General features: G+C 40.3%; 1 protein-coding gene across 1 annotated transcript in view; it reads left to right on the forward strand.

Moving 5' to 3' along the window:
- The window catches only part of LOC122806154 (ubiquitin-conjugating enzyme E2 Q2-like), an 800,789-nt gene that overhangs the window by 635,050 nt on the left and 150,653 nt on the right, over window positions 1-15,086 (forward strand). The window contains exon 8 of the mRNA XM_044076390.1: window positions 627-659. Coding sequence (XP_043932325.1) covers window positions 627-659 — 33 coding nt within the window. The remainder of the gene's footprint in view (window positions 1-626; window positions 660-15,086) is intronic.

Raw genomic sequence — 15,086 nt, forward strand, 5'->3', positions numbered from 1 at the left:
CATGTGAGTTAAAATATCTGTCTTGGAAAACGGCCTTCTTAGTTGCAATTACTTCTGCAAGAAGGGTTTCAGAGCTTCAAGCCCTGTCTATTAAACCACCGTACTTGATTTTCCACAAGGATAGAGTATCACTTAGGCCTAATCCATCCTTTGTCCCAAAGGTCTGTTCTAGTTTCTGTCTCCAACAATCTCTAGAGCTACCAGTTTTCTTCCCAAAATTCTCCAATGAAGCAGAATACACTCTCCATAAATTGGATGTTCACAGGCAATTGCGCTTCTATTTAGACAGGACTCAGCAACTTCGTAAGTCAGACCAGTTGTTTGTGTCCTTCTCAGACAATAAATTGGGTAAAACCATCACAAAAGCTACTATCTCCAAATGGATTAGAGATTGTATAACTCAGGCTTATTCTTCTTCGAATAAGCAACTTATAACATCTATCAAAGCTCACTCTACCAGAGCTATGGCGACTTCTATAGCTTTTCATTCCAAGCTCGCTATATCGGAGATTTGTGCTGCGGCTACTTGGTCCAATCCGCACACTTTCATTTCCCACTATAAATTGGATGTGGCATCTAAAGGGCGAGCATCATTTGGTTCCACGGTACTCAGGAGTGTTTTCCAGTGAGCCACCCAGGATTCAGGTGCTAGGGACGCTGTCCCATCAGTCAGAATGTAGGCGAGATAGGATCACATAACATCTTTTAGTTATGTACTCACCATAACTTCAGATGTTTGGGATCCATCTCGCCTACATTCCTAATACCCACCCTCCTTCCCCCTGCCTTGGAGATCAGAAGAGATTGAATGGTTTTGAGTTCTACTGTGTTATCTTGTTTCATCTGACGATGTTATATAAGCAGGGCGTGCATGTGTGCATGTATGCGGACAAACTAGATCTGGGGGACTGGTAGTGGTGCATCCTGGGATATAGTAAGCTCAGCCAATAAGAGACTTCGCTCTTTGGCATAAGCGTGCCGAGTCGGAGCCGAGGGATCGGCTCCGAACCCATCAGTCAGAATGTAGGCGAGATGGATCCCAAACATCTGAAGTTATGGTGAGTACATAACTAAAAGTTTGCTTCCTAGAAAATTCTTCTAGATTTGCTGTATGTTTGTTGTTCATTAGCACTGTACAACAACTGAATGGCTGAGATTTTTCTTTCTGCTGTGCTGCTGGAGTGGATAACAGGGATTTGAGTTTGTGTATATGGATTGTGTTGAGCTCAGCTGAAGTGGTAGGCAGAGCAGAGGTAAGTGCTTTAGGCTGTAATGGTTGCAAATGTTTCACTTATGCTAGCACAGACCCTGTGACTTTAGCAACTTTCTTAGTGTATAAGCAATGTTTAGTCTGGATTTTGTGCTGCTTGTCCCACACATCCTGTTCTAGCAACTTTTCTAAGTTTAAAACAGCAATATTAAAGTGTCTGTTTCTGCTGCTTATCCCTAATGTCTATTTTATATATATATATATATATATTTTTTTTTTTTGGGGGGGGGGGGGGCATGACAGGTCCTTGTTCTAGCAACTTTTTAGGTTTATAAGAGCAATATTTTAAAGTGTTTGCATGTTTCCATTGCTTGTGCACTAGTACATCTCATAGTAATTGCTTTTTTTTTGGAAAAACTGTATGCAAAGACAGGTCTGCTGCTTGTCCCTTTTAGTGTTTGTATGTTTTTGCTGTTTGTCACCCTAATACGTCCCTGAAAGTAATTGCCCTTTCTAGGTTTATTTTAAAATATTTTAAAATGTTTGTTTCCGCTGCTTGTCCATTAGTATGTCTCAAAGTAATTGCCTTTTTTTTTTTGGAGAAACTATGCAAAGACATGTCCTCTTCTAGCAAATTTCTAGGTTTATAATAGCAATATTTAAAGTGTTTGTATGTTTTTGCTGCTTGTCACCCTTCCCTAATGTCTATTTTATATCTTTTTTGGGGGGGGGGAGAAACTGTATGCCATGACAGGTCTTTGTTCTAGCAACTTTCTAGGTTTATTAAGAGCAGTTTTTAGTGTTTGTTTTTGCTGCTTGTCACCCTTGTACGTCTCTGAAACTAATTGCCTTTGTTTTTTGAGAAACTGTATGCAAAGACAGGTCCTGTTCTAGCAATTTACTAAGTTTATTAAGAGCAGTTTTTAAAGTGTTTGCATGTTTTTGCTGCTTGTCACCCTAGTACGTCTCTGAAAGTAATTGCCCTTTCTAGGTTTATAAGAGCAATATTTTAAAATGTTTGCATGTTTCCACTGCTTGTCCACTAGTACATCTCAAAGTAATTGCCTTTTTTTTTGGAGAAACTGTATGCAAAGACGTGTCCTCTTCTAGCAACTTTCTAGGTTTATAATAGCAATATTTAAAGTGTTTGTTTTTGCTGCTTGTCACCCTCGTACGTCTCTGAAACTAATTGACTTTGTTTTTGGAGAAACTGTATGCAAAGACAGGTCATGTTCTAGCAATTTTCTAGGTTTATTAAGAGCAGTTTTTAAAGTGTTTGTACGTTTTTGCTGCTTGTCACCATAGGTCTCACCCTATGTGGAACACAGACTCTAACAATGTGTGACAAACTTTCTAGGTTTATAAGAGTATTTCTAAGGTTAAGAGCAATATTTAAAGTCTCTGTGCTGCTTGTCGTCCTTGTGTTGGGCTTTGTCCAGTTTACTTGCACTAAGTTGAGAAGTATGTCAGGATGGATGTCAAAAGTGAGTTTTAGTAATGAGATGCTGTAACATATCCAGATTTGTTTTCAGTAGAACTTTGTGTAACTTGATCCTGCATTCTTTGTCTTAAATGGCACATTATTGTAAAAGTACAGAGGGCCCTGGTTTTAAGTACCTTTTTAGGCATCTTTGCCAGGCCCACACCTGGCTGTAGGACAGGGGTAGACCACATCTAAAGTGGTGAATGTAAAATGTAAGTAGTATTTGCAAGTAGTATTGTCATGATGTGTGTAAGTGCCTTTGTTAAGCTGGATGTGTTCCTTGGCATGGATTTTGAGATATAATCAAAGATACTTGGAGTACTAAATGTCATGAAAGTCATTCTTCCCTTTGGCAACACTGGTTAGGTGGGCAAGTGAGTACCAGAGGACTGAAAGTGTCATTGAGGCAAGGAAGTGAAGCATGCAAGCCTTTATAGTAAACAAAAGGAGCAGAGATGAGCAAGAGAAGAGGGTGCAAAGTCAGGAAACTTCCAGTGATATGGGTAGGTTATGACCCTATTGTCTTATATCTTTGATATTGAGGACATCTTCTAATTTTCCTTTCTGCACTGTAGCCCTATTTGTTTCATTGTTTAACACCACTGTGTTTTGCAAACCTGCTAGGTATAGATTACCCAGACTATAGTGAGGACGGGGGATATAGATACAGCTCACACCCCAAAGAAGAGAAGATACACAATTTTTCAGCCAAGTTGGGCAAGTGCCTTTGACTGGCTTTCTATGCGTAGACGCGGAGTGAAATTTGCCTTCTGCAAGACTTGTAACAGATTTCACAATCCATCATGGGGGACGACATGACCTGCAACGACATGCTAACAGTGAGAAACACAGGCAGAATTGCAAGCATGCAGCTGGAAGATCTATGGTGGATTTCTTTGGACCACAGAATTTAGCAAGTACAGAGGTGGTTGGGGCAGAGGTTGGTTTTGTGTCTCTCCTTGCTAAACACAACTTATCATTTGCAGCAGGAGAACACATCCTGAAATTTATGAAGAAGTGTGGAGAGGATCAAGATGTTTTCCGTAAAATGACATGTGGAGCGACAAAGGCAGCATGCATTGCACGGGATGTGCTGGGGCCTAATTACCAGAATGATGCTGCAACAGCCTGCCAGAAATCACCATTCTGTGTGTATATGGACCAAAGCACAGACATGGGAGATGACAAACTATTAGTCATCCTTGTTGGTTACCTTGATGAAAAGGCAAGCAAAAAAGTGACCAGGTTCCTTGATATGCCAGAATGTGTGTCAGGAACTGGGCAAGCAATGTTTGATTCTTTAATGTCCAGCCTGACAAAATTTAACATTCCAGTTTCCAACATTGTGGGCTTTTATTCAGACAATGCTGCCTCAATGATTGGAAAACACAATTCTGTGCTGTCGCGTTTAAGGGAGGTGAAGCCCACAATTGTAAACATGGGGTGTCTCTGCCACTTGGCAGATCTCTGTAGTAAGGCTGCTGTAAAAGCACTACTTTCACCAGTTGAAGAACTTGTATCAGATCTGTACTGCCATTTCAGTTCCAGTGCACAAAGACAACAAAAACTGCAGGAATTTGCTTTGTTCACAGATACTGACCCCCTCAAGATCATTAGATGTGCACCTACTAGATGGCTCAGTCTTGGTAAGGTTATTAACAGAACCCTGGACATGTGGCCAGCTCTAAATTCGTATTTTCTGTCTGCAGAGCCAAGGTCTGCAAAGATTGACTTCATGACTCTGCAAGTTTTTAGAAATTAAGTGCATATGATTTTTAAGTTCCTTAAGTATGCACTGGAGCCCTTATTGGAGTTCAACATACAGCTTCAGAGTAGAGAAAGTCAGCTACTGACACTGCATGCCACTGTGCATAAACTCCTGCAGCAGTATGCTGGCAGACTCCTCAGACCTGCATCTGCTGTCAGACTAATCAAACACAGTGATGTGTCAGTGTTGACTAACAGTAGCTGTGTTCTACCAAATCAAGCAGTACATGAACAGCCATGAGGAGGATATTGCCGGCACAGTCATTGAATTTAACTTTTATAAAAAAGTTGCAGCTTTTTATGGTGCAGTGCTGCAGAAAATGCTAAAGTTTCCCATGCATGATCACTTACTGAAAGATGCTGCATTACTTATTAATCCAGCCAAAAAATTGGACATTTTTTCAGGACTTGTCAGAGATGTTGGCTTCCATCTGGGTGTATGTGTGAATGATGTTGAGGCTGAACAATTAATAGACGAGTTTACACAATATCAGATGGAGGACACAGGGAATCTGACAGGCCCAGTAGACGGGCCCCACTCGTGTATCAAAGTATTGGGCACACCTTCTGAGGGACCTTTGCATTGAAGGGAAACTGCCACTCTTTAAGCAGCTGATGATGAGTCTACTTTGCTTACCACACTCTAATGCACAAGCAGAAAGAGCATTTAGTATGGTGCGGAAAGTGAAAACTGAGCTACGTCAGTCTCTGAGTGTAAAAACACTGAACTCTTTGTTGGCAGTTAACTCATTCACTCCGGAGCAGCTCAGGAAAAGCTGCCTGCTTCATTCCACCACAGGAACAACAGTGCAGCCTGAGCTCATTTTCAGAAAATCCATTTGTAAAACCATACAGAAAACAAATGTTCATAACTCTTTAACTATAAGAGCTAGACTAAAAATGTAAACGCGAAAGTTGTTCAGCAGACATTGACCTTTCCAACAGTGTAAATGTTGATAGTGTCTATCAAAGTCATTATTAAATATTTGGCAAGGAATGCTGATATTGTGCATATTTTTTACCTTTTTGGAAAAACAAAGCACAATATATTGGTCAATGTACCATGCAGACCCATACAATTTGAATGTAATTTGTTAATATGAATGTCAGCTTTAAAATCTTACCTTAACCATTACTGTGTGATGTTCCTTTCTTGAGATATTCACAGAAATATGATATATTATTTTTCATAATTGATAAATAAAGCATAATATCTCATCACCTATAACAGACAGAGCCTACATATCAGTGTAGAAGTTGTGCATCTGAATGTCCGCTTCAAAATTATGCATCATTTGTGTGATCACCATGCTCCCTTGCAAAGATATGGGCATAATAATGAAAAGTATTGTAAATGTATAGTTTTCATAATCATACAAGACTAAACAAACTGTGATATCTGTACATGTGTAGAGTGCACAGACATAGTTATTTTACCATGTTGTAAGGAGTAACACTGTCTTCAAATGAGGTATTACTTGGCACACTGACATGCTCCCTTGCAAAGTTATTTACCAAAATATGAAAAAAAAAATCATAATTTCCATAACCTAATTCCAAACCAACTTTGATATCTGCCTATGAGTACAACATACAGGCACCATTCTTTTACCTTGTTAGAACTATAAATAATCTTTTCAAAATGAGGTATTACTTATCACATTCAGATGCTCCCTTGCAAAGTTATTTACCAAAATATGAAAAAAAATCATAAGTTCCATAACAGTTACTTGCCAAGCTCAGAGAAATTAATTTTACACAACACATTTCATAAGTGTTTTACTTATTATACTGGTCCGACTTGGTCATGGGTGTTTTCCATTCTTCTCACAAGCTGCAATCTTGCATGGCTCTCCTCATGCCATTGTGGAGGTTGGTCAAGAACAACGCAATGCCCTCCTCAGTTAGGTGAATGCCATCCCTTCTGAACAGGTGAACATCTTCCGCGGTGATGCAGTTATGGCAGATTGTTGATCCACCGACCCTGTGCATTTAAGCCATGCGTGAACGCGTTCTGTAAACGTGTGAACAGCAGAAGACAGTCTTACCTTATCTGAAATAAAGCATGGGTGGACACTGACAAGGGTGCACAGCCAGGGCACATGTAAAGAGAAAAAGCAGGGTAAGGACCACCGCTCCACTAATATGCCAAGGACAAGCATGGGGCTCCAGATATTGGTTATCTGAAGTGTCCCATAGCTGTGCTGGCTGCCCACTCAGACTGCTGATAGCACTATTGTCTCACGACCTCCTTCAGTGTCAGCAGTCTGCCTTACCTCTGCCTTTTCTCTTTACATGTGCCCATTCAGCAATGGACCCAGCAGCCTGGTCACAACTTTGTTGTGTAGTGTGCTCTGCACATCTTACTGCTGTCAGCAGTCTGCTAGACCCTTATGGCCATGGTACTCACCAAAGCATTCCATGCATAGGTTAATCTTGCAGGTCGGGCATCCCCATGATGGTTCAGCACGTTTACCCTTGCTGGCACTGTTTTTGCTTCGTGCCTTCCGCCATTTCACTGTAAAGTGTGAGCCTTGTTCAAATCATGTCATGGGCTCTGGGATGGTAATCTCTGTGCATCTTTTCCTTTTCTTGTAGGTGGTCAGGAGGCGCATGCCTAGGTTTCTTCTAAACTGTAACTGGCTTGCCGCAATAACACAGCCAGAACGTGAAAGCTGCCGGTGGCTAGCACTCTCACGGAATAAAATGTATTGGATACTGCATCCTGAGCTGATCTGCTCGGTCCACCCCATTCATGTTTGTGTTGTACATGTTTACAACTGGTGGACATGGCACTGCAGCTTTTGTTCCATCGTGCTGTCTCCTGCGTGTGCTGGAGACTGACAAGGTTGGGTTACTATTAGTTGACAGCAGAAATACTGGGTTGATATCCTTCCATTCAGTTGCAAGCAATGGTCCACTCCAACTGCTTGTAGAACCCTTAAGGTGCTTTACCAATGGCTTGTCAGTTGAATGTTACAGGCCATCCAGACCTATTGGTGCGCATGGTTCCACAGCAGTACAGACCGTCCTGCAGCAGTTGCTGTGCCAGAGGGACAGATGAGAAGAAACTGTCAAAGTAAATGTGATGCTTCTTTCCAATCAGCCCCCGTGTTAGGTCGACCACAACTCGGTGTGCCAGTCCAACCTCTGTGGTTTGCTCTGCTTTTCCAGTGTATACCTGGAATTCATGCACATAACCATTATGAGTCAGCCAGCACCCATACCCTAATGCCATACCTCTCCGGCTTGCCAGGCATAAACTGTCTAAATGTCAGACGTCCACGGAAGCCAACCATGGCTTCATCTACTGCCACCTCACGATGCACATTATACTGTGTCCTACATGCATGAAGTACGGCATCCAGTATTGGCCGTACATGATGGGGCTTGTCATGACCCACACAGTCCTGTGGTTGTCTGAGGTTTTTGTCATTGCAGTGAAAATACTGCTGAATTTTTTCAAACCTCTCCTGGGTCATGTACTCAACTATTGGGAAATGACCACACAGATGGTGTGTTTCCCAGTACTGCCTGTATTTTGGAACATGTACAATAGACATGTATATTCTGACACCTAGAAATGTGCGTATGTCTCCAGGACAAACTGGACTCCACCGCTTATCAACCTTGCCTGTTGCAGCCTGCCTCTGTGCAGCATAGCAGTTAATTTCATCAGCAATAAGCGAGTACAGTTCCTTTGGGAACATCAAATTGAGGAAATCCACCTCTGTGCTGTCCGAGTCCAGGTTGGTGACTGGGCCAACCGGACACACAAAGTCATCGATGTGAAGTGGTGTTAGGCGTTTCTCCCACGATAAGTTTTGTGGTGGGCATGATCGCAGTGTCTTTTTCATTAGCCTCCCACAGTTTTTAATGGAAACTACTGGGTGGGAGATGGTACCCTGTGATCAGTTACATTACCCACTGGTTTGTACTGACTTCTGAGTGGAGTACTCACACAAATTCCATACTGTGGCACACTCAGATCCTTGCTTGACAAGGAGCTACTTCGGCTCAGATCCAGTGGACTTGCTCCATCCGAATAAACCTGCTGTGGACTACACCTGAGCTCATGTATAGTAGGAAGCATATCCGCTTCCTCTTCAGCACTAGGCCTGGCTTGGGCGATGGAAGACTGCAAAGGTCTGCTGGTCAGGCCATGTCCTTGCCGTAACTCAGAGGCAATTCATCCTCTGTGTCAAAATCTGATTCAAGGTGATGACCACTATTGTGTGTGCCATCATACCTTAGCTGGGCTAGTAGCATGTCATCATCACTGTCGTAGTCAGTTTCATCAAGAGTAGTGAGGTTGGGGGTAGAGGGTAGGGGTCTGTTAGGAATCGCTGGGACAGAGGCATCATCTTTATCAGCAGTAATAGCCTTCTCACACAGACGTGCCAGTGGAATATGATCATCGGCTTCATAATCGTCATCCTCACTCTGGTTTGCCTTACGCTGTGCATCAAGGTGCAATTCCATTTCGGACCCACTGGTATTACTGTCAGAATCAGTATCCTCGCCCAAGTAAACGTCTGTTGACTTCTTAGCAGATGGCATCTTCACTGAGGGCTGTGATGTCAGGTGAATGCAAAGCTGAAAAACACAATGGTATAGAACAATATAATGTTACTCAGCTGCACAGAGGCAGCTGCAAAGCAACACAACATGCAGTATGTAGTGATAGTTTGACACATTCAACTGTTTCATCATATGTGGTTCAGTTACATTAATTCACAAAGATATGAACTACTTTAATAAAATGGATACTTGCATCTGTATGTTACTCGTGAAAATACAGACAAACAGATATATATGCATTAGTAGTAAGCTAACTGCCCTTGTGAGCCATTTTTAAGCTTAGCCAATTATCCCTTGTGAGACTCAAACCCTGCACCTTGTGTTTGTAAGGCAAACACCTTACCCATCAGGCCACTCTCCCAATATATAATGGTTTGGGTAGCATTGGTTTCTAATATTCATGAAATGAAAGATGGTGCTTGGGGGCATATTTTACAGTTCAATAAATTAAACAGAAAGTCCTGCTTTATGATTTGGCAGTCCTACATCCCCTGCTAATACTAGAAAGCTTTATTTCCATTTTGAGCATGAGGATATTTCTCTTTGCATACCAGTTGCAGCATTTTAGCTATATATATATATATATATATATATATATATATATATATATATATATATATATATATATATATAATAAGGGGTTTCAGAGGCTAGGTAGTTGATGAAGAATTGAGGTTGTGGCTTATTTGATTAATTCAGTAGTGAAGGGATAAATAGCATACTTAGAAAGTGTGTGTATGTTGCCAACATGGTGGCTTGCAATGACTATAAGCAGAGAAAAAAACACAATCTGGCTTGTGCATTCATCAATGTGATAACGAGTTGTACTTATGTGAATAACAGTGACAGCTTCTGTTAGTTTTACCTGAAAAGTGATGATGACTCAGTGCTATATTGTAACTGACTTGTTGCTAAGGTGATAATGACCTGCCTTTCATTACTGCAAAGGTATGCATGCTCAGACAGAGGTGATAATTGCTGCACATAACCTATTGAGTAGGTACTCGTATCACCTTGTGCAGCTGTTATGTAATACAGTAATTCAGTAAAATAGTATAACACTTAGCCCTTCCTCACACCTAAGTTGCACACATTACTGACAAAGGCTAGAAAAATTCCCTAAATATAACATAGCTCCATGCAGGTAGTAGTCAGCAAGTAATAACCTGGGTAACTCCTAGGCAAAACTAAATCTTTCAGAATATCTGGAGCAATTTATTTATTGTAGTTTCCAAACATGCACAATCTCTGCATAGGTAAAAGTCATCTGAATAATTTCACATTCAAGATATCTGTAACTACTGAAGAGGTTGCTGATAGCAAAGAACTTTGTATTTCAATGTGTGTCTACCAATTCAACAATAATAAATAGCAAACAGAGTGAGGTCTCCATGAAAGTGAGGTCATTCATTCCCTACAAAACTACATTAGGAGTAAATGTAGAATATTATTGTTATAAATTATGACAGAATTTCACAGGTATAATGTAAGGGAAAATGCTGCATTGTCACACTGAATAAGACACAGTTCTAGATTGATGTATAAACAGATATGGAGAAAATGATACTCTAGGCTCTGAAAGGTGAAAGGAATTATTTCCTTCAGAAGAATATATAGAGCTAATGATTGGCAGTAGATTTTTACGTGCCAGCCCTGACGCATAACCTTCAAGAACCACACTGGCCAGATAGCTGAAGGGAACCGACAGTCTGCAGGCAGTCAGGGGATAAACAAGTACACAAAAATAAAGTGGAGGGGGGGGGGTAAGAGAGCGTCTGCACCTGTATGACCCTAGCAGTTAGTGGAAGCCATTTAACTTTCCCAATAGAAAGGCAGTTATGTTCCCATGTTCCCAGTTATGTGCAAAGTGAACAAAATGGCAGGGTTTGTCAAGAGTGATTTCATAGCAACAGTATGACACAGGAGGTGGTCGTATTCCTTTCTAAGAATCAGGACATTAAGCCTCTGGTGTACAGACACTTAGTCAGCTTACCTTCAAATGTCAGCACTTTATTACCTGTATGACATACAGACACTCAGTTTTCCACAATCCCAGACATTTTAAGCTGAAAGACTTAGCTGGTGGGACTACCAACAAGATCTGAAATTCTCAGGCCTCCAGCCTTCTTGAATCTTTAACCTACTTCCCAGAGCATTGCAGAAATTTTGCCAGTATTAAACATTACTTTTAGCAACAAGCTTTGAGGAAACTCACCAGACAATATTCGCTGTATTTAACAATTTTCTTAATCCATATTAGGTTTAAAGACTTCCTGTGATGAAGCCCTGACCCATCTTTGGTGCCAATGTACTCTAAAATTCCAAGACCTTTGTTGGAAAACCAGAACCTTCCAATAACATCCGTAGACTAAAATATTTTAGTTTTAATTCTATTGAGGTTTCTTTGAGATGGTCACCAAAGCAGTGGATGGGGGCAAAGTGGTTCACACTGCCTACTTTGACCTGGGGAAGGCATCTGACACAATACCCCACTCAGGCATTGTTGACAAACTCAAGAGATTCGGTACAAACCCATGTGTCACCCAGTGGATAGCCAACTAGCTCACAGACAGGACCCAGGAAGTTAAAATTGGGGAGACCGCCTCTACAAAGAAGCCAGTCACAAATGGAGTCCCTCGGGAATCACTCCTTGCACCACTCCTTTTTGTCATTTACTTCTATGAAATCAAGGCCAATTTCAATGGTTTCTGGCTGACTATATTTGCAGAGAATTGCAAATTAGGAATTGTCATTGAATCCCACACCGACACAAATGTTCTCCAGGAAGGGCTGACACAGACAAACAACTGGCGTCAGAGCCACAGACTAAAACTAAATGCCTTGAAATACATAATCATATCCTTGGGAAGTAATCCACCCATGGTAACAGTCATATTGACAACACACCCCTTAGAGGTGACCCAATAGTCAGGCACTTGGGTACACACTTAGACAGTAATTTAGCCTTTAACCATCACGTGTTCAAAGCAGTGAAAAAATCATTCTATGTTGCGCAACTTATAAACAAAGGTATGGCATCTATGTCCAAGGAACTCCTTGTTTCACTGTATCCGGCATTCATCAGACTCCTCATCGAGTACAATACCCCCTTTGGTACATACCTAGCCAGGTGTATCCAACAAATGGAATGCCCACAGAGGCTCCTCACTAAACCAATACGAGCCGTAAATAAAATGTTATATGCAGACTGCCTCAAGGCCCTATCACCAAAGCCACTGCTTACACTTATCAAGGGTACCAGAACTTGTCAGAGATTTGGGATGCATGGTTAGGCTTAAAAAGGCCCTTGTGGTCATTAGCCTTTTAAACACCTATGAACCTATGTAAAGGATCAGTTGTTTAAATAAGTAATTTGTTTCCACAAAGTAAGACTCAACAGAATGCAGTCAGACATCCTCCACAGTGACAGTTTCTGTTTTAACGTTTATAATAGCCATAAGGTTCAAAACAGTTATTCCATGGGTTCCTACTGTCCTTTATGAACAGAAAACATGGATATTAATGTTACATAAGCATAAAACCATATACAACGAAACAAAGCCAAATAATGAAATATGACATTTCTGTAATTTAAGAGTAATATGCAGTGCACATATTCACTGATTCAAGCTATACCATGACAGTTAATTCCTCATACAAAAGCTAAGATCGTTTATAATCACTGTATGCATTATTTACAATACTCATAACATGAAACACAGGTCACTCCATTTTAGTACAACGTAAAAAAACTCACTATCATCTCCACTTCGTAACAACCATAGTTTCTCATTAACTGATTATGGTCTAATCCCTTAGTAAAAAGAAGAACAAAGTCTTTATTTGCTTCCTTTTTTTTTTCTTTCCCCTTTTCTTTCTATGTATATAAACAAATATAATATTGTACAGTGAATCAGCCATGTGTGCCTTACTCATATTCCTTTTACAGTAAGTATTTACAAATTAAAATAAAAAACACTGTTTCACAAAGAAATGAATATGCTTAGCATATGCTGTATATCAATTCTGGCAACTCTGCTGCATGTCAGTTTCCACCTCATTCATCTCTTTGTATGTATAGATGTTGGATCAGAACTACACATAATATTCCAAATGTGGTAACCAGTGCATCTTGTGCCCTCTCAGCAATGATTGACAGCAACCTGATGGCTTTCATTACTGCTGCTTTCCCCCTACACTGCTGGGATTCAGTCTATGACCCCATCCATGCAAAACCTTGGATTCCTTACAAAATGTATTTGAGTTTACCCATCACCACAAACAAGACTGCAATTTGTAGTTTCCATAGTCCTGACACACGGACCATGATTTCTTCAACCAACCAAATACTTGACACATCTAATCTATTTCTTTTCAGTTTTGGCCAAAAGATTATCTGTGCAGTGGTCCATTTTGAGTGGAGACCTATACAGAAAAGTTCAGTTTTAAATACAATAATGGAAACATTAATCCTTTGTCACACACTTGACAGCTGTTGTTTCTCTAAATTACATAGGTTCATAGATTAGTACTAAGTTAACTGCCCTTGCGAGCCATTTTAAACCTAGCCAAGTATCCCCTGTGAGATTCAAACCTTGTACATTGTAAGGCAAACACCTTAACCATTAGGCCACCCTCCCAACCACACTACCAGTTATGCATTATTATTCTGACAAAAGTCTGCTGTTCAGCAGTCACCAACAAGCACCTAAAGGCACCTTAAGTACATATTAGTTGCAAGAAAGGAATTTAAAAAAATGAAATAATGTGCGTTACATGGGATACCAGCTTAACAGATACATATTACCTTGATTAAACACAGTTATTTAAATAAAGGATTTTCAAAACACTGCCAGCAAGATATAATAGTGTGTGACACTGTCTGCAGGCCAATTGTTTATGCTTGTGTGTTTCACTGATAAAACTGGTCTTAACCATTTGCTGTTTTAGCTGATGCACAATATAACACAGGCACTGAAATAAATGCACTTGTATTTATACAATGAAGTTGAGTAGACTGTCTTAAATGTTAAAAACTAAGACGCTCACCTGTCCTTCAATAATAAGTGAACATACTTACAGATTATTTATACTCTGCAAACAACCATATTGTAAACCACAGACTACAACGTCATAAAACACAGAAAAATATTCTGACTTGATGAAATACTAAAATTAATGATCAGTACATAGTTTTACAATGATAATTCAAGCAGCTGCAACGTAAGTACATTATTTTGGGTTATAGTGGTAACAATTCTTAATCATTAAACTGATGCTACTGTGTACAATAAACCTATTCAACTTTCACGGACTGTAAATGAAACATTAAATGCAAACTTACAAGACAACTTTATGATATTGCAGTATGACTAATTTCAGAACCTGTTGCTCTGCAGCATCATGGCTGTTCATATGATATGCGCTACAGTTCACATATCATACAATCCCACTCAGCTGCTTAATTCATCACAGTGCCCACGTTTTAGATTAAAGCAGGAATATCAACATCCGCTACATGGCAAACTTTATATAGTAGTTACAACAAGACATTAAAAATATAGTCCTAGGAGTTAAGTTATAACGACCATAGAGTAGGTCATAACAAGTCTGCTTCCCATCGGCAGTTTCCATCCTTTGCAGCAACAGAAGATATCCCACTATTTACCTCAAGCAAATACAGCGAAGAAAATGCTTGCAGAACCTACGAAACATGCAACAGAAACATGATAGGCATCTATAATGCCCTTGAAATTGTCACATACATACTCAGTTTACATGGAGTGTACGGAAACCATTTCAAACAGCACTTCTATAGCAGAAAGTGGCCAAAGTCGCCATTCCATTAGCCGCCGAAAGCTGCGTTTAATGACAAGTCTTACACTTCACAGAAAAATGAACAAATGCAAAAACTCCTGCCATGCCAATATCTCTAGTTTAAGGTACGCAGAGTTAAGAAAACTAAATTATGATTCTTTACAGCAACTATGGGAAAGCTTTAAGTCCTTTCTACTGCGTAGCTTGGCTAGCCCCCCATCACCACCT

The sequence above is a fragment of the Protopterus annectens genome, chromosome 7.part0 (assembly GCF_019279795.1).
Source record: "Protopterus annectens isolate FY-2018-M chromosome 7.part0, PAN1.0, whole genome shotgun sequence".
Lineage (NCBI taxonomy): Eukaryota > Metazoa > Chordata > Ceratodontiformes > Protopteridae > Protopterus > Protopterus annectens.